This window comes from Adiantum capillus-veneris, chromosome 22, assembly GCF_014529385.1.
Source record: "Adiantum capillus-veneris isolate H3 chromosome 22, ASM1452938v2, whole genome shotgun sequence".
Taxonomy (NCBI): domain Eukaryota; kingdom Viridiplantae; phylum Streptophyta; class Polypodiopsida; order Polypodiales; family Pteridaceae; genus Adiantum; species Adiantum capillus-veneris.
The window spans coordinates 27,641,568-27,667,087 of NC_140952.1; the positions used below are offsets into that span (position 1 = coordinate 27,641,568).

Genomic DNA, 25,520 nt, shown 5'->3' on the forward strand with positions numbered 1-25,520 from the left:
TTGTGCTGCTTTTTCATCTGGAGTGAGCTTAGGTTTAGCAATTGTGTTAGCTTTACCCTTAGATTCATTTTGTGAGTTCTTTTCCGAAGAATTAGAGGAAGATTGGCTAGAAGAGTTTCCGTTCTTACCATTCTTATCATTCTTACCGTTCTGAGGAGTCTGAGAGGTACTTTGAGACGACTTGCTCTCCTTAGGCTTTCCCTTATTGTGTTTCATCTCCTGTGCGAGAGCAATCGCTACCGCCTTGTTGAGATCGATTGAATCGAGTACTTCGACTCTTAGTTGTCACAGAGTAAGCATTAAATTGATGCAACCAAGAATGAATAATAGTAGCATCCATCTTACCGTCATACTTACTGAACATCAACTTCTCCGTGACGGGGTTGTTGGAGTCCAAATCTCTGCTTGTGATACTTGATGAACTATCAACTTCTTTGACCAGTTCGGACTTCGAGGTGACTACCTCTAGGACCAACTCTTGCATGCGTTGGTCTCTTTGCGCCTCACGCTCTAACTCCAAGGCCGCTCGTCTTTCTTCAGACGCCAACCGCTCTTGCTCGCGCTCACGCTCACGCTCCAAGGCTAACCGTTTTTCTTCGGCCGCCAAGCGCGCTTGCTCACGCTCACGCTCCAAGGCTAACCGTCGTTCTTCACGCTCGCGCTCCAAGGTAGCGCGTTGCGCCTCTTGTTATAGCATCATGTCCATCATCGACTTGACCAAAGCCTCCATAGGATTTGGTGCAACCCTTGGCGTAGATGCGGGAGGGTCGGAAAAACCTCCTGGTGGGGAAAATTCTTCTTCACCACCTTCATGCAAAGTATCCATTCCGCTTCGGGTGATGACCATACACTGAGATCTCGGGTTCTTAAGTTCACGAGGAACTTGGGGTCTTGGTTCTTGGGTTCTTGAGTCCTTGAGTTCTTGAGGTTCTTCAGGTCTTCCTTTAGCTTGCAATCTGTGTTAGAGAAGGATCTTCTCTTACCCGAGCTCAACTCTTCCCTGCGGGCGCACCCCTTGGCGGCCTTGCGCTCACACCAGGTTTCTTTTTCCCACCTCACGTCGATTGGCCAGCCGCTAAGTGCACGGTCCGCTCTCAATGAGTGAAAAGAGGAACGAGGGGAGGCCGGACAAGCCCTTCTTTCTTGGGTTTTCTGTCACTCTTCAAAAACACGATTAGAAATCACACGCCCAAAAGGACTTGGGTTACCTGCGACCGCAACAAACAAAAAAAATTAATGTGGTTCTTTCCTTGAGTGACGCAGAACACTGCCAAAGCTCTAATACCAATGTAAGGTGCAGCGGAAGTGAGTGTTGAACTTTGCACAAGATGAGTGCTCCGAACTGTGCTCAAGGGTTCCTTTTACTTACGGAAGGGAGAGCCTTCCATTCCTTTAATGAGAGAGTGCAAATGATCACAAACAAAGTGGAAGACACTGTGAATGAAGGTACTGAGACTGAGAGATAGAGACATAAGAATACGACACCAGTATGTTGTCAAACCCTCCTCCAAGGGCCCCACTCTCTATGGCCAGAGAGGTCTATGCTATTAATTGCACAAATCTCGTACAATGGTCTAAATGTAATGAACTTGCCGACGATGTCGACGACGATGAGGACGGCGACGAGGCGGGCTGAAAACTGAAAACGCTAGGGGCTGAAATCTGCAAATCTTCTATCTGTTGAATTCCGACCTCTATGTTGGTGACGACGACGCGACGACAATGCGTTGAATACGCAGATGCTGAAATCTGCGAATAGCGGGCTGAATCTGCAAACATTGGTTGATCTCATTGTGCGGCGAGGATCTGCTGCGGGAAGGTGAGATCTGCGAGGTTTGGGGGCTACGGTGCGGAGTCTGACTGCTGAAAACTGAAAACGCTGATGCTAGAGATGGTCTTGTCGCCGGGAATCTGCAAATGCTAGCATAAACTGCAACTTGCAAAAACGCTAGGCCTGATCTGCTGCTTGCAAAAACGCCACGGCTGATCTGTTGTTTGTAAAACGCCAGGGCAGATGAAACCGGCCCGTGGGGCGGTAGGCTTTGGCTCTCACCCGAAATTCTTTACTTATCTTTAGAGAGAGAGAGAGAGAGAGAGAGAGAGAGAGAGAGAGAGAGAGAGTACTATGCAAAGGGAACCTGCGACGGGAATTAACAATTAAGCACACACATGGCTCGGAAGCTAGAATGCTCCGAACAGACGCCGACAACCCCTTTCCGTATTTCTTTATACTTTGAGAGGGTAAATTATAAAGTAGAGTCCTCGGAATTCTTTACCCGTATCCAACTAGATACTATCTGTTTTGGCCAAATTTTGGTAGCATAACAGCCCCAAAAGTTGCGCAAAACCAATTCCCCTGCTAGAACTCACTTCCACTAGCATAAACCCTCTGATTTCTGCCCAAAAATAGTAAATTCAGCTCGCTGCATTTACTGGTTTTTGCCCTATTTTCAGCCCTAAACACTCCCCGAACTGTCCTCTATCAGTCGCGCACTGTTCCCAATGGTTCTGGCGTCCGCATGGCTGAAAAACAGTCAAAATACAGCGCATAACCAGCACTGAAACTGGACCTGTACGGTGAGGTTATCACCCTCACCGGTCTCTGCTTTTGAAGTAGCAGTTAGCTACTCTTGTTCCTGCTCAAGGAGGCTCTTGCCTTGACACAAAAGCATGAAACCACACAGCTGTACATCAGTCAAATGAAGAGTCCTCTTGTGGGCATGCTAGACAATGGCACAAGCGTGTCCAAGTGGCGCAAGTGAAGTGCGCACGTGACATCACATAACTGCACGTAGGGGAGAGAGAGACAAGTGTGCAGGTCATCACTCCTAGCACCACATTGTACATAGAGTGGAAAGGAAGCACTCCAAAGCTCGTAACCTGTGACAGGAAACTATAAAATGAGCCTCCCAGCTATAAATTCAGCACTACCTCTTCATGCATGAGGAAAGTGCATCAAAATGCACCACTTGGCACGATTACAAGCGTTTTCCCGTTTCGGGGTTGCCGCCTAAAAATCTCCCGACTGGATGCCTAGTTGAGTTCATGGCGGAGTTGTAAAATGTTCCCCTTGTCATTCCGAAGGTAATGACGTGAGCACATTTCACGGCCCAAAATAGCAGTTCCCTAATTTTTAGGAGATTCTTCCGTTGGGCTCGCACTGGTCTTCTGACCATCTATCCTCATTGGGACCGCATCCAAAAGTGCAATGTGGCCCAACTGTCGGATACTTTCTGTTGGTGATCCCACCTTGATTTTATGCCTTTATTGAGTTCATTTCCTAGTATCCACCAACTTGCTAAGTGCGATGGGGGAACCTACATGATCTTGAACTGAGCCTAGACATCCTCTTACTATACGAATTCCAGCGCCGACCAACTTCCCGTCTGCGGCGGGTGAAACTACCATTCACATTGGCCATACAATGTCTGACCATTTGCAACTTCAAAAAGAGGGTCTCAAAAATAAAACAAAAATCATTGGAAAGAAACCAACAACTAAGGTTAGCAATTGCCACGTCCTCGTGACATACCCCCCTCTTGAAATCGCAGACGTCCTCGATTGCATACCATAAATACACGCCACTGATGATCTTGTGTTGTTAGCACTCTTTTATCATCGCACGTATCGCAAGAAAGATCGTAACACATAGATACAAATGACTTAATGAGACCTTCATACTTTTGTCATTTCCTTCTATTACACTGAATTCATATGTACATTTGATGTGCTAGCCCTATCATTCGCCCTCCTTTGCACACGTTGGGTTGGGGCATAAGTAGGTTGTAACCCAAAGGCTTCAAGCTAAAGCTGCAATACATTTGGTGACTCTGACAGTTCATGCTCTTCCATCCACTTTGCATCCATAGGCGAATAGTTCTTGAACTTCACCAAGTAGCGTCTTGCAACTTGTCCTCTTAACTTTTCTGTCCATATGTGCCAAAACTTGCTCAGGTACCAGGATCTCATCAAGTTCCTCAACTTCTGGCTGATCCTCATCTGGCATATCTTCTGGCACATCACCCATGAAGGGTCTTAGAAGACTCAAGTGAAACGCATTATGAATCTTCCACACATCAGCCAATTCAGCCTGTAAGCCACATCGTTGATCTTGTCAAGCACTTGAAAAGGCCCATAGTAACGCATACTGAGCTTAGGAAACAATTGTTCCTTGCCCTTCATCTTCTTTAACCTTGCCTTTTCGAACCTTAACAATACCCAATCACCAGGTGATAATAGCAATTCACGACGGTGACGATCAATAGCCTTTTTCTGCTTTGCCTGAGTCTTCTCCAAGGCAACTTTAATTTTCTTATACATTTCATCCATGTTCTCAGCATATCGATCTGCCTCAAAGATCTTGTCCTTTGTATGCAAAATGGGAGGAACCTTTTTGCCACCTTCAACAATCTCAAAAAGGTGCCTTGCCAATCGACGAAATGCATCGTGTTATTGTATGCATACTCAAGCAAAGGCAAATACTGTTCCCACTTTGCCCTTATTATCTGAGACATAGCATTTCAGCAAATCTAAGACAATAGAATTAGCCTCTTCTGACTGTCCATCAGTTTGTGGATGAAACGAAGACGAGAACTTGAGCGTAGTGCCCATGTTCTCAATTAATCCTCTCCAGAATAAACTTGTCATTCGAGGATCACGATCACTGGCATACCATGGTACTTAAACACATTGTACATAAACAAGTGTGTCATATGATTAGATATTATCTTCTTCCTGACAGGGTAAAATGGGCATGCTTGCTGAACCCGCAAATAATGGTCCATATACCATCATTCCCTGTTGGCGTTCTTGGAAGATCAAAGATAAAGTCCATAGCAATCCTTTCCCATGGCTTATCCGGACTCGGCAATGGTTGTAACAACCCTGGTGCCTTTTGCCTGTCAAACTTGACCTTTTGGCAAATCTGGCATGTTCGCACAAAGGCATCCACATCTCTCCTCAAGGTAGTAGGCCAAAAGAAGAATGTCTATACCGCTTTAATTGTCACATCAATACCACGATTCCCTGCATACGGTGGGACATGACTCTCTTCCACGACCTTATGTCGCAATGGCCTAGTCACACAAAGTCTGCCATGGATCATCATAAAACCATCTCTGAGGAGGTAGTGCTCATGATGTTGCCCCTCTTGCAACTGTTCAAAGATCCTTGCAAAATCTTCATTAGTAGCATATTGTTCCTTCATGTCATCTAACTCATGATGATAAGGATTTGACACAGCTGAAATTTATGGCTTCCATGATAACGTATCAGCCACAACATTCTTCTTGCCTTCCACATGCATAATCTGGAAGTGGAACATAGAAAGAATGTTTGCCCATCGCATATGCTTTTCGGATAACTTTGACTGTGTCAAGAAGTATCACAAGGTCTGTTTGGACAACAAAATCAACACCTAAGAGGTAGTGCTTCCAGCTAGAAAGCGCATGAATCACGGCCGAGAGCTCTTTCTCATAGACTTGCATTGTCTTCTCTGGCCCTTGCAAAATTCAGCTTTCATAAGCTACTACCCTTCCATCTTGCATTAGCACTGCTTTGATGCTACTGCCACACGCGTCACACTAGACCACAAATGACTTCCTGAGATCTGGAAAACAATTACTGGATCTGAAGTCAACTTTTCCTTTAAGAGACTCAAAGTTGATATCTCTGCTCCGATGCTACTGCCACATGCGTCGCACTGGACCACAAATGACTTCCTGAGATTTGGCAAAACAATTACTGGATCTGAAGTCAACTTTTCCTTCAAAGACTAAAAGCTGAAATCTCTTTTTGGGTCCATCTGAAAGTGACCTCTTTCTTTTGCAAAGCGTGAAGAGGTGATGCTATCTCTGCAAAATTCCTGATAAACCTTCTATAGTAGGAACACAATCCCAAGAAGCTTCTGACATCGTGCACAGTCTTCAAGCCTGGCCATGTCTTAATACCTTCGACCTTTGCGGGAACCATTCTGACACCATCCTTTAGGCGTCACTTGACCATTGTGTTCAAAGAGCTGCGCAGTCACAGGCTACTTGTCAATCCTAAGAAAAGTGAATTCTTCCTTGAAGAGATCCACTTTCTTGGCCACATAGTCTCATGTTCCTCTTCATTCTTCGAGTAGACTATCATGTTATCGCAGAACGTCCCAACAAACTGTTGATACGAGCAGAAAATCCGGTCCATCATTCTGTTGAACGTAGCAAGAGCATTTGTTAGCCCAATCGGCATCACTAGAAACTCATAAAGACCAAATGTCGTTCAAAACGCAGTCTTGTGCACATCCTCTGGCATTATACGAATCTGATGGTAGCCACTCTTAAGGTCTATGCTGCTGAAAATTGCAGTACCCTCTAAACGATCGAGAATATCATCAATCCTAGGAATAGGAAACCTATTCTTGATGGTATTCTTATTCAACGCACGGTAATCAATATACATGCGTCACAAGCCATCCTTTTTCTGCACTAGGAGCACTGGGGAGCAAAAGGGTAAAGAACTAGGCTGAATCAGCCCCGTCTCTAATAACTCCTCAACCTAGCCCATCATCTCTTTTTGTTGTGCCGTGCTAACCCTGTAGGGAGGTCTATTTGGTGGGCTACAACCTGGCACCAAATCTATCCGATGGTCCTCAGGTCTCTCTGACGGCAATTGCGACGGCAATGAATCAGAGAAATAGTCACTAAATTCTTGCAAAAATGCTCACCTTTCTTTATCTAACACAAAATAAATTTGACTGACAATTATCTGAGACATCACATGCAAAATTCAAGTACACACAAAGATGATTCTTTATTACAAAAGTAATAGTGGAAGCAGATACAGTAGGGACAGACTCCCCTTTGAGCTTTACATCCAAAACATGAGTTTTGCCTCTATGCTGAAGGGTGATCGTCTTGCCGAAGGCATCTAGCACGCCATGCACTCTGAACATCCACGGGATTCCAAGAAGCGCATCGCACCCTTCCAATGGCATGATATAGAACTCTTCTGTGTCCACATACGACTAAATATGCAGACGCAGCTTTCCAATAATGGGAGTAACACACTCTGAGCGGCCAGGACATGCCAACCCTGCCTCTGCTGTGTACCCCATTTCTTCAGCTCTGATGCCCAGCTTCATAGCTAACTTTGGTGAGATAAGGTTTGCTTTGGCACCTGAATCAAAGAAGATGAGTGTCGTCTGATCCCTAACTTTACCCCATGCCCTGCATAACTCGCTGGCATCTGTACTGGGCCTCTCACCCACCATATCTGGCACCAAACCTGCCGTGGATTTAGGCTTCTTGCCTCTCTGGTTCTCTTTATCATCCGAGTCAGTTGGTCTTTTCCTTTGTGGACAATTGGTAGCAAAGTGACCAGGCTGCTCGCATATAAAGCATTTATTTTCAGCCATTAGGACCTTCTTTTCCTCAAGCGACTTGCGCACAAAAGGCTTCCTTTTCTGTTTCTTTGCCTGCGCTCTAGAAATCCCGGCTGAATCCTTATCGTTGGTGGCCTTTTCTGACCCCTGTGACGCTTCAGGAGCCGTTTTCACAAAGGGCTTCTTCGCTAAATTTTTCTTTTGCTCCCCTCCTTTCTCATTGCTCAGAAACCCACTGTGCTCTCCTTTCAACAAGGCAAGACGAGTGTTAGCAACTTCCATGAGCTAGGTAAGGGTAGCCACTCTATTCTTGGTACAGTAATCGCGAAGCCCTTTAGGCAGCCCACAACAATACTTCTCTATCTGCTCTGTCAATGGCACAAATCTGTAGGAAGTCACTAAAAGTAAGGCTTTACAAAACCCCCGATTGTACTCCAGCAAGCTCTTGCTTGTAGCCGAAGTAAGCTGGTGTCAATCTGTCATGACGTCGACTTCAAATTCATTTGAAAGCCAAGTAGATGCAAACATTTGCTTGAAGTAAACCCAAGTGGCGGGTGCCTGTCGTTGCATTAACAATGTCGTCCACCATGTAAGCGCATTGTTCTTCAAGAAAGTGGCAGCCTTCCTTACCTTAGAGGCCTCTGTAAAATTCCCTCCTGCATAAGCTGTATCAAACTGCTAGAGGAAAGTTAGAGCCTTTGCTTTATCCTCGAAGCCGCTGAAAGTGCTAAACTTTACAGCTGCACCACCTTCTTTGTAAGCTTTCGGCTTTTCCAACGCCCCCAAATTGTCATAAGGAATAGTTTGCAACATGGGCACTGTAGTAGGCATCATCGGCACATCTTCGCCATTAACATTTTGCGTCAAAGGTGCCATATCTGGCTGCTGTCCAAAAAAACCAGCCATGCAAAAATGACCCTGTGGCACCCCAAACTGGCCCTGGTTGCACTGAAAACCCTGTTGCATGTCGATGCTAGCATACATGGGGTTTGGCATCATGCCTTGCATACCCCCAAACATTGTTCCTTGCATGTACGGCTGACTTCCATGCGCATAACCAGCCATACTTTGGAACACAGATCCACCCCCGAAATACCCAGGATGTATCGTGGGTGGTGGAAAAACTGGATACATTGTCTGGTAACCAGTTCCCTGTCCATTCAAGACAACATGCGTGCTCTGAAAGGTGGCGGACTGAACTGGTAAAACCTGTGGAATAGGCGTCCTAACCACCCGTTCAAGGACGGGAGGAGCCTGTTTTGGAGCCCCCGACTCCGCAACATGCGAATGTTCCGTATCCTGCTGAGTCGTGTGAAGTACTTGGGCTTGAGCCTCCTCAACAAGCTCCGTTCGCGGTGTAGGTTGCCTATTTTGCTGTTGCATTGGTGGCGCTTGCAAGAACTCCATAAACCTTAGATTTTGCACCAGTTGCGAAAGACATTCACCGCAGCAACTAACTGAGTCCTAAACGCATCATCCTCAAGTTGCCCAGTCATAAAGCCATGTACTACTGGAGGGACATTCACATCAATAGGAGGTACAGTCTGGAGCTCTCGCCAATCTCGAATATCATAGGAGTTTCCTGCCTGTCCTTCGAAGAGGAACCCTCTTCCATAATACCCTTCCCTTTGTCGGCCATAGTGTAATCCCATGTTCCTGTACTCTTGTGTCTTTACCCAAAACAACCGAGGCTCACTTCTTGAGGAAAAAGTGATTGATATCCCGGCAATGGAACCTTGAAACCGGCCCATGGACTTTGGCTTTCACCCGAAATTCTTTACTTGCTTTAGACACACAGGTAGAGAGAGTACTTTGCAAAGGGAACCTGCAACGGGAATTAACACTTAAGCACACACACAGCTCAGAAGCTAGAATGCTCCGAGCAAACGCTGACAACCTGTAAGCCCCAAAATTGGCGCCCCTTTCAGTAATTCTCTATGCTTTGAGAGGGTAAATTACAAAGTAGAGTCCTCGAAATTCTTTACCCGTATCCAGCTAGATACCATCTGTTTTGGCCAAATTTCGGCAGCATAACAACTCCAAAACTTGCGCGAAACCAATTCCCTTGCTGGAACTCACTTCGACTAGCATAAACCCTCTGATTTCTGCCCAAAAACAGTAAATTCAGCTCGCTGTATTTACTGGTTTTTGCCCTGTTTTCAGCCCTAAACAATCCCCGAATTGTCCTCTGTCAATGGGGCACTGTTCCCAATGGTTCTGGAGTCCGTATGGCTGAAAAACAGTCAAAATACAGCGCATAACCAGCGCTGAAATTGCACCTGTATGGTGAGGTTATCACCCTCACCGGTGCATGCTTTTGGAGTAGCAGTTAGCTACTCCTGTTCCTGCTCAAGGAGGCTCTTGCCTCAGCACAAAAGCATGAAACAACACAGCTATAGATCAGTCAAATGAAGAGCCCCCTTGTGGGGCATCACATAACTGCACGTAGGGGGAAGAGAGAGCAATGTGTAGTGTGCAGGTCATCACTCCTAGCACCACACTGTACATAGAGTGGAAAGGAAGCACTCCATAGCTCTTAACCTGTGTGACAGGAAACTACAAAATGAGCCTCCCAACTATAAATTCAGCGCTACCTCTTCATGCATGAGGAAAGTGCATTAAAATGCGCCACTTGGCACGATTACAAGCATTTTTCCGTTTCGGGGTTGCCGCCTACAAATCTCCCGACTGGTGGCCCAGTTGACTTCGCGGTAGAGTTGTAAAATGTTCCCCTCGTCATTCCGAAGGTAATGACGCGAGCACATTTCACAACCCAAAATAGCAGTTCCCTAATTTTTATGAGATTCTTTCGTTGGGCTCCCACTGGTCTTCTGACCATCTATCCTCATTGGGACCGCATCCAAAAGTGTAATGTGGCCCAACTGTCGGATACTTTCTGTTGGTGATCCCACCTTGACTTTATGCCTTTATTGAGTTCACTTCCTAGTATCCGCCAACTTGCTAAGTGCGACGGGAGGACCTACATGATCTTGCACTGAGCCTAGACATCCTCTTACTATACGAATTCCAGTGCCGACCAACTTCCCGTCTGCGGGTGAAACTACTGTTCACATTAGCCATACAATGTCCGACCATTTGCAACTTCAAAAAGAGGGTCTCAAAATAAAACAAAAATCATTGGAAAGAAACCAACAACTAAGGTTAGCAATTGCCACGTCCTCGTGACAGCTGATCTGTATCTGCTGAAAACGCTAGGCTCAATCTGATGGCAAAACGCTCGTCTTGATCTGCTACAGAAAACGCTAGAGGTTTTGATGACTGAAAACGCTAGGAGTTCCTACCGGTCTTGCTAAGGGGGTGCAGTGCCAGATGTTGTGTATCTGCTGCCTCTTCTGCCAGAAAGTGCTAGCGCTAGCTTTTCTTATATATTGACTTACCAACTTCACCCTACCCAGTTTCCCAACAAAGTCACTTATTAATAATAAGTAAAAAATGGCTAAAACAAGAAAAATGAGTTATGTGCACTGTAAAATGCTTGTGATGGCTACTGACTGTAATCTGATGATCATGTTGTGTGCAACCAGAGGATATGCAGCTACTCTTAGTGCCTGGACATGCACGACCTGCGAGCAGACTCACAAAGGTGCCCAAACACTTCCTAAGCTGAACTGAACCCTAGACATGAAATAGCTTGTCCAACTACACATAGGGTTAGATGTGCACGTGACAAAAAATGTCAACAAAGTCCGAATCTATGGCGTACTTGTCAACCATATCCTCGAAGCTTTGGTGATGAATCGTGAAAATAGCCAGAACCAAGGGCTTCTGTGACAATGCATCTGCTACTAAATTCTTGTGTCCCTGAACATGGACAATCTGGAAGTGAAACTATGACAAGATGCTAGCCCATCGCATCTGCTTTTCTGGAGCTGCTTCTGTGACAAGTAGTAGCGTAAAATCTGATGATCCGTAAAAACTGTGAAATCGGCTCCGAGTAAATAGTGTCGCCACTGTGTAAGAGCATGAATCACTGCCAATAGCTCTTTCTCATAGATCTGTGCTACCAACTCTAGCCGTGAAAACATCCTGCTTTCATAAGCAATGACAATGCTTTCTTGCATCGAAACTGCTTCCAAACTATGATCACAAGCATCACAATAAACTTCGAATGGCTTTTGCAAGTAAGTCATAAAGACAGAAAGTTTTCCAGGGCCTCCAATGGTTGAAAGTTTCATGCATAGCTTGCTTAAGTATCCACTTCAATAAACCTCTTTCCAACTAAACAGGACAGCAACGCATGACTCATCCTGAATAATAAGGGTCCATCGAGATAATTCGGGTATCCATTCCAAATAAACCTTTTTCAAGGGATAGGAACTGAACAAGACAGCAATTCATGATTCATCATGAATAATATTGGCTCTTAAAGATTATCTAAAAATTGTGAAGTAATTACACATAATCCCCACCCCCCAGATCATTGACATACCATGGCTTTTGTGGAAAAGTTATTTCTCTGCCTTCAAGCACACAATCAACTGCAGCCTTCATGTCCCTGCAAATAACAGGGTGATCACTCTATTTACATATGTATATCAATCAATGATAACAGAAAGGGCCCTGAAAAATAGTGATACTCACTGGCCCGTGATTGGCTTGCCATTTCTAGGTCGAGAGTCATCAAACTGTCCATGATAAACAAGCACAAAACCATCTGCTTCCTGTTTAAAGCATGTCATAAGCCCCTCACAAAATTAGTCAAGTTGTTGCATGATAATCAACTGACCCCAAAGAGTTCTTCAGTTTCATGGTCACCTTTTTAAACAAAAAGAGGTCCGGAGTGCATACCGCACCATAAGCCTTGGCAACTGATTGAGACTAATACAAAGCCACAGAAAATAAAAATAAAAATAAATCAGCAATGTTGAAATGTTTTATCTGCTGATAAAAGTTATCTGCCGGCTGATGACTTCAACTTTCAATCAAAATGAATTTTACCAAAAAAAAAAGAGCCTTAAACATTTCTTTCTGGATTTTTTACTCCCCAAACTGGTCAGGTGCAACACAGCAAAGATCTCCCATAAAGTGAATATTGCAGCTGTCAAAGAAAAGGATATGTGCAGAATAATTTAAAGCCACAGCATCATGACAGAATTCTTGCTGTTTCATGGTATCCAAATTTTGTAGCTGTGAAATATAAAGAGTGACATGCTTTTGACTTTGAGCCTCAAGGTTCCTTAAATTTCCGTATCATTTCCAGGAGCCTTTAAAAGAGATGCCCACAAGACTGAAAGATACATCTTAAGATTCGGTAGTCCCCATTCCCCATTTATCCATGTGGTTGTGACAGCCTTCACTACATAATTTTAGAGGCTTCCGCATTAGAGGCACAATTACCCTTCATATAAAGGTGAGAAAAGATTGGACATTCATACAGACGGGTAAAAAATTCAACTACGTTTGAGCAGGGTAGGTTCAAATAAAAAACTGATTCAGTCAGCCTTCCAATGCAGAAAATTTCTAGTGTGAACCATGTCAGTATCCTTTTTGGTAGGTACCATTTGTAGCATTTGTAGAGATAGTTGTCCATGTTAGCATTACCCAAGGTCCCAATCTCTCATGTTCAAGAACTGTCATTGTACAATGCCCATAGGCCATAGCTCATGGCCCAAATCCTTGAAGGGCACTGGTTGTTGCCCTAACTCAAGCCCATTATCCCTTGACATTGAAGGCTTTAGCTATACCCTATGTTATGCATGCCCCTTCATAAGGCACAAAAGTGTAAACGAACGAGTGACCCTAATTTCTGAGCAGTTTAGAAACATTTTGTAGCATTCAAGTCCAAATAACCATTTTGTTTCAAAATAAAGCATTTCCAAGCAAGTCACATTTTCATGAAAATATAACCTTGTGCACTAGAATGAAGCGTGAATCAATGACCATTGTGAAAGAAACCCAACTTTTTTGACCCAGTTGAGAGTCAAGTTTGAAACTCGATTTCAAACTCCAATTTTTTCACACTTTTTTAAATGTCTGATTATCATTCCAAACTAGTTTAAATGCAACCATGACAAGAACCAATATGTTAGAATTCTGCATAAGTTTCAAGTCAGAGTCAAGTTTCAAACTCCAATCTTTTCAAACTTTTTTAAATGTCTGATTATCATTCCAAACTAGTTAAATGCAACCATGACAAGAACCACTATGTTAGAATTCTGCGTATGAAGTAACTATAGCTTGTGGACTCTATCATAAACTTCTTGTCCAGTTTTTTTAACAACTCAAGTGAGCATATACAAACAATCACAAAAACCCAAAGGTCAAGGGTATGTTTCACCAGAAATCAATTCTCGTTATCATTTAAACATAGATAATCACCATCCATTGAGATTTCATTTTTTGGGTATGTCTTTTGATAAAAATCACAAGCACTTTACCTGGTCGTAAAGATATGGAAATGGGTATTCATATTTCTTTGCATCAGCTGCCATATATTCAGGGCCATCCTTCAAAACTTAAAAGTTTTGTTAAGTTAGCAATCTCAACCTGAAGTGAACACTGATCTTCATGAGATTTTTCAAAAGACACCAAAAATTTGCATTAAGAAAAAGAAAAACAACTCTCACAGGTTAAAGCTCATAAATCACAGCTTGTATGCCCATAAACTAGACTTACATAATTTACAGCATCCAAATGTAGAGTATCCATGCATTTTATGTACTTCACGGGATAAATATATATATACCATCTGCTGCCCATCCATCACACCATCATCAGCAGCGTTTTCACCCGACACTCCCAATTCCTCAGCACCCTCACTCTGGAGACCCATTGCCTTGATTTTGTGCCCATTGCTGCCCATCCATCGCACCATCATCAGCTACATTGTCAGCCTCAGTTACTAAACAAGGCATCTGTGCCCACACCTACTCTCTGCATGCATCTCGACACTCTGACTGCAGCTCTGCAAAGAGCAACTCACCGTAAAAGTCGGTACCAACCGCATGCATATCATAGGGCTCTGTGGCAACAGTCCCATCCGGGATCCTCAACTGGCGAACACTGGTATGCACATGTTGAGGATCCATCATCTCAAAAAACTCACAAGTAATTGTCTCCCACTTGGGTCCACTGAGATGCCTGACAGTGGAAGGCAAACTCATGGCGCAATGGTAACCAGCTCCTGCCGAACCTACTGCGTCTGAAGACTGATCCTCCATCCAAGGGAAACCTGGGTGACGCTCATGCATCCGTTGTAAAGAAGCAATGCCCTGTGTGGAGCCACTTCTCGTCCTCTCGGGCCGCAGCCAAGCAGGCTGCTGACTCCTTGGGGAAGAAGCAACTAAGCTCCACAAGGCCAATGGCCGCTTGAGTAGCAAGGTCACCCGGCATGTCGAAACTCGTTGTCCAAAACGCTACAACCTGCTCTCTGGGCTTTGTATCCAACAAAATCCTCTGTGGGATGCGAAGCATGAGACTGCCACTCGGCTGTCTATCTGACAAAGTAAGAAACACTGGCGCATGGTCTGAGAAAGTATTCCCTACCAAAATGCATATTGTATTTTCCATGCCACAGATGTGATCACTAGCATAAAAGCGATCTATTCGGGATAGATTCGCCCCTCTTACTCGGCGGTTTGATCGAGAGAAAGAGATGTTGTTTGGAGGCCACACAAAACCTGCATGCTGCCATACATCAGAGATCCTTCAAGTCATACATAGGCACTCCAAGCAGCCATCTCAGCTCTGTGTACAGTAGCATGGCTGCCCCCAATCCTTTCAGTAGGGTCCTCAAGCATGTTGAAGTCACCCCCAATGCACCACTGCTCCAATGACTCAGAAATTTGCGACCAAAACTCAGCTCATTCACTCTCATGGTTGCGTGCATAAATGTTCAAGAAGCCTACAAGGCTACCTTGAACCTGCATAGTGACCCACTAGGCCCTGCCCGGCACAATGATACCTCTGCCCACAATGGCTTGCTGCCTTGAGTATATAATAGTCATACATACACCTCCGTGATTGCCTCCAGGCCCAAAATCAACTGATCAAAATGTCTCATAGTAACCACGCACGGAATATGGCTCTCACAAAGGTGGTGCTCCTGAAGCATAAGCACATTAATCAAGCCACCCACAAGGCATCCTTGAAGCTTTTCTTAATCTATCCTCATGGAATCAATGAGAGAAAACCAATGCTGCCGCAACAACCAACTTGGCAATCTTTGAGGCCAGCTTGGATGGGGAGTAGTCCGCATCAGAGAGACTCCGAGATAGGCGTGCCTGAAGTGTCTATCCAACCCATGCCCCAAGATGTGTGTGCAGTCGGTAGAGCTACATCCTCTAACCAAGAATCTTCATGTACATATGCATAGCAAGGCATACTCTGGGTGTCTGCAAAGAAGTATACCACAAAGTCTCGACATCCTACTACATCAAGGAGCATCACTGAGAACTTGGCCAATGGGCATAGGGTTTGTATCAAGTCTGTTACTCCCAAGTCCCCCTTGTGGTGAGAGAACTCAACAGCTTGAACAAGGAGCCAATCCAGCATTGTGTGCATAGTCCACTCGGGGTCTCCTGCAAGGACACGCCTTCGCAAGATGGCCCATTTGTATGCATACGAAGCACTGGTTCGAGAGTCCCGAATACTCCACGCTCTGATAGAACCACCCACCACTCACCGTAGGCAGCAACACAACCTTTGGAAGAGAGTGTCCCGAACCAAAAAACGTACTATAGGAATACATGTTTCCTTGGCAACGACTGAAGCTTCCGTGCGTTGTGTCTCCAAGACCGTCCCAATCTCGGAACCAATCCAGGATAACAACGGGAGGTACTCTCTTCTCAAGCCGGGGAAACTAACTGATGGGCAAATCTGCTTCCTCGACAAGAACATCAGAGGCAAGGTCAAAACCATGAAGTCATTGTTGAAAATGGGCCTTGAGTGCTCCAATGGCCAACAGGCTCATTGAAATGACCTTGGTCGCCATCTCGGGAGTCTCAAACTTGATCTGGCAGTAGCCACGCCTGACGAACTGTATGTCAATGATCTTTCCCACCTCTGAGAGAAGGCACGCGTCACCTCTGTTAAGTCGGGTGCAGGTAATCTTGCAGATAACAGAGGTGGTGTGAAGGCCCTCCACATCTGCTACAAGGTTCGCTTGCTACGTCAGCAAGAGAGCAAGTCGGATCGTATGCTTTGCGGTGTCGGGCGAGGGGGCATCGTTTGAGCCCTTTGAGGAGAAGCTTGTGGCATATGCTTATGCAAACAATTCTTTAACTTAAACACACAACTAAGCCATGGATAGATAAATGATTATGAATACATCACTACTTTATGGTCTGGCTGCTCTGTTGGTTTGAATGCATAAGTGCCACAGCACTTCTTGTTCAACTTTCCCCTTAAGCGGTTGGCATTCACATCTATGGCCTGGTGACATGATTCCCCATGACCAATTAGGCAGGTATCTTAGCTACTCCACTCGTTTGAGATGTTTCTTCGAAGTAGTAGGTGTCTTGACTAATGTCACGTGCACATCTGACCCTATGTGCATGTGTACAAGCTAACTCCTATTTCTAGGGTTTAGGACAGCCTAGCAAGTGTTCTGGCACCCTTGTGAGCCTGTACGCAGGATTGCATGTCCAGGCGCTTTAGAGTAGTTGCATACCCTTTGATTGCCCATGAGCATAGCCAGTATCTGCTACGTGTAGGCATTGGGGAGTGTTCTCATATACTTGCATTAGTACTCAGCCTAGGTATTTATCTGCATGCGAATCATCTCTTATTGGTAGTTCATCAACTTATTAATAAGTGACTTCTTAGCATCATTTTACAAGGTCATGGGTTTCAATCTCGCACTGCTCGACCCAGCTTTCATTCCCTAAATAAGTGATCCCATGGGTCACTTAGACACCACAAGTCAATACCCTCAGTATCAGTTCCAATACTCGCAGTACCATCAGCATCCATGGCGTTTTTGCATCAGCATTTTCAGCCATGGCCATCAGCGTTTTCAGCCCTAACGTTTTTCAAAAGTTGCAGATTTCAACCATAGTTCCAGCATTTTCAGATTTCAGCCCTAGCCTCATTTGTCACTTTGCAATACCAAGTCAGATCAGCCCTAGCGTTTTCAGTTTCCGGCCCTTAGCCCCGCACATCCAAGCATCTACCGCAAGATCCGATCAGCATCTCGACATCTAGGACCATTGTATCAGCATTTGAGCAATCTAAAGCAAATACCTCTCTAGCGAGAAAGGGGGGCCCTTGGAGGGGGGTTTCGGACCCCATCTGGTGTCAGTCTTCTCTCTCTCTCTCTCTCTCTCTCTCTCTCTCTCTCTCTCTCTGGAAAAATCAGGGCTGTATATTACTGAGTACAATATAATCCCCATCGGATGCCAAAATAGCCTATCACGTGGGGTGTACAAGCTGAATGTAAGGGTGAGAGCCACTATAGAGACAACTCGACTAGAACAATCTCATGGTGGTCTATGTGATGAGTGGAGGAGAAACCACCGAGGGGGGCATAATGCCATGTAATCTGGCCACCTGTAAGTGTGAAGAAGAGTGGAGATCGGGCTCAACGCCGAAGGAAGGCAAATCGACGAGCCTCGGCTTCTCGAGATGTACCTGAGGAAGAATCCCACTGCCAAATTAGGGTGTGAATGATGTCCAGCCAAATGGCAGTGAGGGTATCCTGAAGGAGCTGTGGAGCTGCACTGAGAATGTGAAGACAACGAGCTCTCCAAACATTCCATAGTGTAATGCTAGTGATGACTGAAAAAACTTCATCACGTGTCTGAGGATCCCCCTGCCAAGCAATCTGTGGTAACATAGCCAAAGTCCCTCACTGATAACCAATCGAGATAAGCATAAGAGCTGGATCTGTGTCTGAGCCTTCGTAGAAAAGATGCGGTCCGGGCATCGGCATCAACCATGAGACAGATCCCCAAGTGAGAAATCCATGCTGAACACCGGCTCTGCTAAGTAAAAAGCAAACTGCTAGCCACACTACATGAGAAGATGAGCATGACCAAAGACAGTGTGCAGGTGACTCATGTAGTCGCAAAGGACAGTGAGTACATAACAGATCATGACCCATAGTAGCTAGCCAAGTCCCAACTGGAAGTCCTGCATGTGCAATCATCCACATGAAAAAAGAAATACGACGAGCCGCATGTAAATCCCAGATGGCTGACCAAAACTGTTGTAGATAGGCATGGGAGAGACCTGAATGTAACCAGAAACGCATACGAGTGGGCTGCTTTGGGTGCTGTCTCATCAATGCTAATCTTCCAATTCTGACAGTGTACTCAAAGAATGATACAGGTGCACCGGTGGGGTTAGAGTGAGGCCAATGCCACTCTCCTGGGTCCCAATAAAGCTGAGATAGGGCACGACCCTCCCACACCCAAAGCCTCCAAAGTGCGGCATCAGCGAAAGCGAAACGGGGGTCAACACAACGACGCTTCCCACAGGAGCCAACTACTCGTATGGCCTCCCATCGAGCGCCAGGGTAGACAAGGTGCGGAGAGGTGGTATCATATGTCAATCTAGCATGAATCTCCTGAGAGTAGTCAGTATCAACTGTGAACAGCATGGTGTCTAAATGAACTAATAAGAGAGTGCTCTGAGCAAAGAGACCTTCCCAGCCACTATGTGGAGGCATCTGAACCGTGCCGCGCATGACTGCGTCCCACTGTGAAGGAACGGCGGAGTCAATCTCAAGCAGTCTGTCTATCACCCCGCGACCAATGTCATAATGTTTTGCCACAAAATCTGCATCCAGCATACGTGTCTCATGAAACAACCGCATAGAGGCAGCAGGGCTAGTGTCCCAAGCAGCCCAACCAATGTGAGTCCTCTCTCCAAGCTGACGGGGTGGATTAACCGAAGAATCAAGAACTGCATCATTCCAAATGAGAGGTTGGCGCTCAATCTCCTCACGACATGAGGGAGGTGAGCGTATGATAGCCCGTCGCATGGAAACCCAAATCTGAAGGAGCGATTGGATGAAGGGTGAGAGAGTGCTGGTGAACAAGGGGGCATCCGTAAAGAGAAAACGATACCCTGTATGCCAAGTATGACCATCTCTAGTGCCGAGGCGTGGAGTCGCTGTGCAAAGAGCAGCCTGAAGAAGCATCTTCCAAGGTTCTTGGCCGGGAAAAAGACCCCGAACAATAAGCTTGGTAAGAAGGGCGCGGCTCTGTAATTCTGGATCAATAATGCCAAGGCCTCCCTCTGACCTAAGACGAATAATCGCGGACCAGCGAACTCGAGCACGAGTATCAATAGTCCCATCTGTGCCACTCCATAAAAAGTTCCGCACTAGTCGGCGGAGCTGAGCTATCACACTAGAATGTAGCATCCAACAAGAGGCCGTATACCATACTGTAGCCAAAATGACCTGGTTGGCGACCAATGCACGGCCAGTCAACGACAGATGACGTGAAGACCAATGACATAGCTTCCTGCGAATGGACTGTAGTACGGGTGAAAACTGCTGCTGTGAGGAAACGTCAAATCCAACCTGAAAGCCCAGATATCTGCATGTCTGACCCGGCTGCAGCCATGTGAAACCATCAGCTACCCCCCAAGTAGGTATGTCATCACTGCCAACCAGTAACCCATAGGATTTATGCCAGTTAATGCGTGCACCACTGGCAATGCAAAAAACCTCCAGGGCCTCCCGCATGGCATCAAGAGCTGCTAGCAAATAGCGCAACATCAGCATAGTGTCATGAGCAAACTCCTGATCGATAAGGTCCGAAGCTGAAGGTACTGGCTACACTTCATTACTCATGGGGGTTTCAGAGGCAATAGGGGAGATTATTAGAGCGACTTGATCGTTTTTACATTGGCCCTTGGGCAGCAGCTCTAGGTGGATTTACTACTATTTGGAGAGGGACCGGCCTCTCAGATCATTTACCCATCTCATTGTTTATCTCCTTCACTAGATCCTCGGCACAGAGAAGAGGCTGCCGCATCCCTGACAGTGTTCTCACCACTGAAGTTTTGCAGCAGCAGATTCGTGACTTATGGTCCACGGGTGCTTCTTATTGTGGTCCCCCTGGAGAGTTCCTTGCTCATTGCATTACTCAGTCTAGTATTTACTGCCGTGATCAGACTGCTATTATTCATCGTCAGTTGAGAGTACGCGAGTCTGATCATCACATTCCTCTTGGTTCCACACAGCGCTTGCTTGAGGAGCTCTCTCTCTCTCTCTCTCTCTCTCTCTCTCTCTCTCTCTCTCTCTCTCTCTCTCTCTCTCTCTCTCTCTCTCAAAACCTTCATTCACAGCATTACTCTCTAGTCTTTGCACATCCCTCATTCAGTAAAAGGAACCTTGAGTAAGCACTAAGCACTCATCCTGAGCATTCACTACAAGCAGTACCAAGAACCCAAGTACCCCCAAGAACCCCGAGAGTACCCAAGTACCCCAAAGAGCCCCAAGTACCCAAGTACTTACTGCATGGTCATCACCAGAAGCGGGATGGATACTTCGCATGAAGGTGATGAGAGTGGAATTGGAGTAGAAGAAGTCCCTACACCAGAAGGACCATTTCCAGATCCTCCTCCGTCCCCATCTATGCCAAGGATTGCACCAAGTTCTATGGAGACTTTGATGAAATCCATGATGAAGATGATGCTACAGCAAGAGACTCAGCGGGCCACATCCGAAAGGAAAAGAAGGGCTCTAGAGAGGGAGTGCGAAGCTCTACATATAGCTGATGAAGAAAAGAGGGTTGCTATGGAGCTAGAGTGTGAGGCGCTACGAGATCAACGCATGCAAGACTTGGTCTATCCTCGATGAACGACGCACTCAACGAGACCAACGAGTCATCACGTAACCCACATAGAGACGACGACTCTAACAATCCAGTCACTAAAAAGTTGACTTTCAGTAAGTATGATGGTAAGATGGATACTTTTGTGATTTAATCTTGGTTGCATCAATTTAATGTTTATTTTGCTACTAACAAAAACAGTAATACTAGAGTTTTGATTGATGCCATGTTTCTGTCGGGTGATGCCATTGATTGGTATTAAGCCTAGCAAGAGGCACAGTTGGTGTTACACGCTTGGACACTCCAAGCGAGAAATCAATAGCAACACACGAACAGACTTCAAAATCACTAAACTTTAATAGAGAGAGAGAGAGAGAGAGTCAACACGACACGGTGGAGTTCCACGCTCAGAAGCACTGGCCTCCAAGATTGGCCCCCCTTTCAATATTTCTTTATTATTGACCTCTGCTCTCAAACTCTGTCCAAATGCTTTGCAGAGTGAGGCCCCAAGAGCTCTTATAGATAGTACAAGAAATGCCCAAAAGCAGAGCTCCAAAAAAATCAGGTTCAAAAGCATCTTGGCCTCAAAGGATAGCACTAGGGGCTACCAGCGCAAAATGTTGCTAAATGGACTATTTTCTTATTTTTTGAGTAATTTCTTTTTGTTTAAATTAAAAGATTTGGATGTGTGCACTTGAACCGTAAGGTTAGAAACTGTAGATCTACGAGAATTATTAAAAGCCATCAGGAACAGACAACCCTTATGTGTCATATGATGGGTAACATTAAGCATCGCGAAGGGGTTGTACCGTTAGTTTGGTAGGAGAGACCAGGAAGCGGATATTCCAGATGCGTCACGTGATGGGTGACGGGAGCATCGAAAAGGGAATATTCCGTTGGTCTGGCAGGAACCCTAAATTGGAAAAAGGAATGCGCGTAAAGATGCAAGCACAAGAATAAAGATGGGTTCTGAGAAGCTTTTTCTAAAAAGCGAAATATTTTCCAAGAGGAGCGAATTCTTTCCCGCGAGGAATCTATGTTTGCATAGCATCTATGCCTTAGTATTGCATACATGGACGTTGTCAGCTCACTAAGCATTTTTAAGTTATATCCACGTTCACTTTTTTTTTTTTTGGGAAAATTACCTAAATACCCCTCTAATTTGTGGAAATTCCCAAAATACCCTTGTATCTATTTTGGTCAGATTGTTCAAGATTTTTTGCTCTTTATTCCTTTTTGACAATTGAGATCTGTTTTTGAGTGCTTAGCATGTAATTTGTCACAAATTACCTCGAAAAAATAGTCGATTATGTCTAAAAATAATAAAGCAATTCATCTCCAAAGCCTACATAACCAACTCAAAATCTAGCTTGAGCATCTTTTTTTTCTGAGAAAAAAATCCTTCTATTAGTTAACGAAACTGCCCATAGGCCTACAACCACCTCTACTAGAGAGGGCTACAACAATCATAAGGGGAGACTCTCCCAATGAAAAAACAGCATATGTACAATGAGGCTAAATCAGGAGATGGGAGGAGGGAAAAGCCATGCAGGTGGACGGTAGTGCCATCTGAGCACACCCTGGACCATGGTGAAGAAAGGCCCATGGCGCCAAAGTCAAAGGAAAGCCTCTCTATGCTCCCGCATGCGGTCGGAGCTGCCCTGGAGTCTCTCGAACTATCCCCTGAGAGTATGGATCAGCTCTAGCCGAAAATCTGGAACTGTCTCTGCTAGTGGTACACGGCGAGCCTCAAAGATGCTGAAGCAACGAGCCCGCCAGATGAACCAGAGTGTCAGGCCGCAGACGAGCTCCCAACACTCCTCTCTCTCTCACTGCACCACTCCTGTGGAATAAGCTTTGTAGAAGGCCGGAGTGTAGGTCGACCCCCCTGCATCACTATTATCCTGCTGGTGGAGGATAGCTCAAATTGTAGTGCTGGGCCCGTGAGAGTGGACCAGCCAATCACCCAAAGTGCGTGTTGGACCCTCTGTCATGGGACCCCAAGAGACATGAGGCCTACTACCAACCAAGTGGCCTCTCTGAGTGCTGACCATGGGGTTCCAAACAAGGGGCTGTCTCAAGCGTTCCTCCGTGCAAGTAGGCTGGTGCTGCTCCAGGCCTCTCCGCAACTGCTCCCAGGAACGAAGAAGGCTCACAGCAAAAAGGTCCTCTAGTCTCCTGCTCAGGCCAACTTTGCGCATCTCTGTGAAAATCCATCTGGTGGAAGGTCTCCAAGGGCCTCTAGCTTGAGGTACTCTAGCTCTAAGCCGCTCCTTCCAGGACTCCTCCCCTGGAAGCAATCCTCTGACAACAAACTTCCCAAGGAGGGCTCTGCTCTGCTGTGTCGGGTCTATGATCCCCAACCCCCCCTGAGAACAGGGTAGAGTGATGACCTCACAAGCCACTTTGGCCCGGGCTATCTCAGTATCGCGCCCTAACCAAAGGAAATTCCTGATCAACCTCTCTACCCATACAGGAGCTCGAAAAGATCCAACAAGATGTAATGTACCACATAGTAGCCAACAGCACCTGGTTGGCCACTACAACTCTGCCTGTCAAAGAAAGTTGTGCCGAGCTCCAATGTAATAGCTTCCTCCTGATGGACAGAAGGAGGGGAGCAATCTGTTGCTCAGGAGACAAGTCCAAGCCAACCTGACAGCCCAAGTAACGAACAGCAGTCCCTGGGGAGATCCATCTGAAACCCTCACCTGGCATCCAATCAGGCATCAAAGCACTGCCAACCGAGAAAGCCGCCGTCTTCCTCCAGTTGATTAGTGCGCCTGATACACAGCAAAAGGTCTCAAGAGCCTGCTCACAACTGTGACGGTTGGCCTCCTGGCCCTCCAAGTACAAAGTTGAGTCGTCTGCAAACTCAGCATCCAGTAGCTCATCGCCCCTAATAGGAAGCGCTAAGCCACGTGAACCAACCTGCTGTGAAACCAAGAATCTGCTCATCGCCTCTGCATAGAACAGAAAGAGGAAGGGGGCAAGAGGGCAGCCCTGTACCGAACGTGTGAGCATGAACCGATCTCCTCTACCTCCTGCCAAAAGCACCTAACTGTGTGCACATCTGTAAAGAGCTGACACACCTCTAATCCAGGCATATGAGAAGCCCATCCTACGAAGAGTGCCCTCCAAAAAGTCCCAGTCAACTCTATCATAGGCCTTCTCAAAATCGAGAAGAAGAATCACCAGATCCTCACCACGGAGGCGCGCGAGGGCAGATGCCTCCCAAAAAGTAAAGATGTTGTCAAGGATACTGCGTTCCTTGACAAAACCTGTCTGAGTCCCATGTATAATGCTCTCTAGAAGTGGCTAAATTCTCAAACTCAGAGCTTGGCAAGAATTTTGTAGGCTGAGTTAAGGATGGTGATGGGTCGCCACTACCAAATCTCATCCAAGGAACCACCCTCCTTGGGAATGAGGTATATCAAACCCTCACTCATGTTGTCAGGCATCTCTCTTGTGTGTAAGGTGTGTTGAAAAGCACTGCAAAGGTCTAAGCCAAGCAAGTCCAAGTACTCTAAGAAAAACCTGAGTCAAACCATCCTCACCTGGACAACTACCACGGGGAAGTGCTCTGAGGACATGTGGAGCTCATCTAGCTGAAGAGGCAGCTCAAGCCTCTGATGCATGTCCTCAGTCACAAGGCATCTATGCCCAGACCAGCTCTCTGCATGCATCCTGACGCTCCGACTGAGGCTCTGCTGACAACAGGTCGTGGTAAAAGTCAGTAGCAATTGCACGCATGTCCTCTGGCTCTGAAGCAACTAACCTGTCAGGCCTCCTCAATTGACTGACAGTAGCGTGCATATGTCGGGGTCCCACAATCTCAAAGAACGCCCCTGTAACTCTATCACCCACCTGAGTCCACTGAGATGCCTGTCGATGGAAAGCAAACTCATGACGCCTCTCCTCTGTGTTGGCAAGCTCCTGGCGAGCCTGCTGCAACTGCTCCTCCAACCAGGGGTTGTCTGGGTGTTGCTCTTGCATCCTCTGCAGGGAAGCAACACCTCGTCGAAGACACTGCTCCTCTCTCGCTACAGCCAAGCGGGCCGTGGACTCCTGAGAAAGAAACGGCGAAGCTGAGCAAGTCCAGAGGCCACTCTGTCAGCAGGAGAGTCTACAGCCAAGCGGTTCGTAGACTCCTGAGAAAGAAACGGCAAAGCTGAGCAAGTCCAGAGGCCACTCTGTCAGCAGGAGAGTCTTGCGTGGCCACCACTCGCTCTCTGAGCTCAGAGTCCAGCACTTTCCTCTCAGGGATGCGTAGCATCGTGCTGCCCTTCTCTGTCTAGACTCTATCTGTCACTATGATGATCACTGGTGCATGGTCCGAAAAGGATGTCCCAGCCAAGATGCAAACTGACTCACCCCAGTCACAGATGCGGTCACTAGCATAGAAGTGATCT

At 46.1% G+C, this 25,520-nt stretch overlaps 1 protein-coding gene across 1 annotated transcript in view; it reads right to left on the reverse strand.

Annotated features, from left to right (window-relative positions):
• The window catches only part of LOC147429075 (uncharacterized), a 117,260-nt gene that overhangs the window by 26,530 nt on the left and 65,210 nt on the right, over window positions 1–25,520 (reverse strand). The window contains exons 5-8 of the mRNA XM_086495439.1: window positions 13,762–13,830; window positions 12,140–12,202; window positions 11,966–12,045; window positions 11,814–11,879 (exon numbers count right to left, since the gene is read on the reverse strand). Coding sequence (XP_086351565.1) covers window positions 11,814–11,879; window positions 11,966–12,045; window positions 12,140–12,202; window positions 13,762–13,830 — 278 coding nt within the window. The remainder of the gene's footprint in view (window positions 1–11,813; window positions 11,880–11,965; window positions 12,046–12,139; window positions 12,203–13,761; window positions 13,831–25,520) is intronic.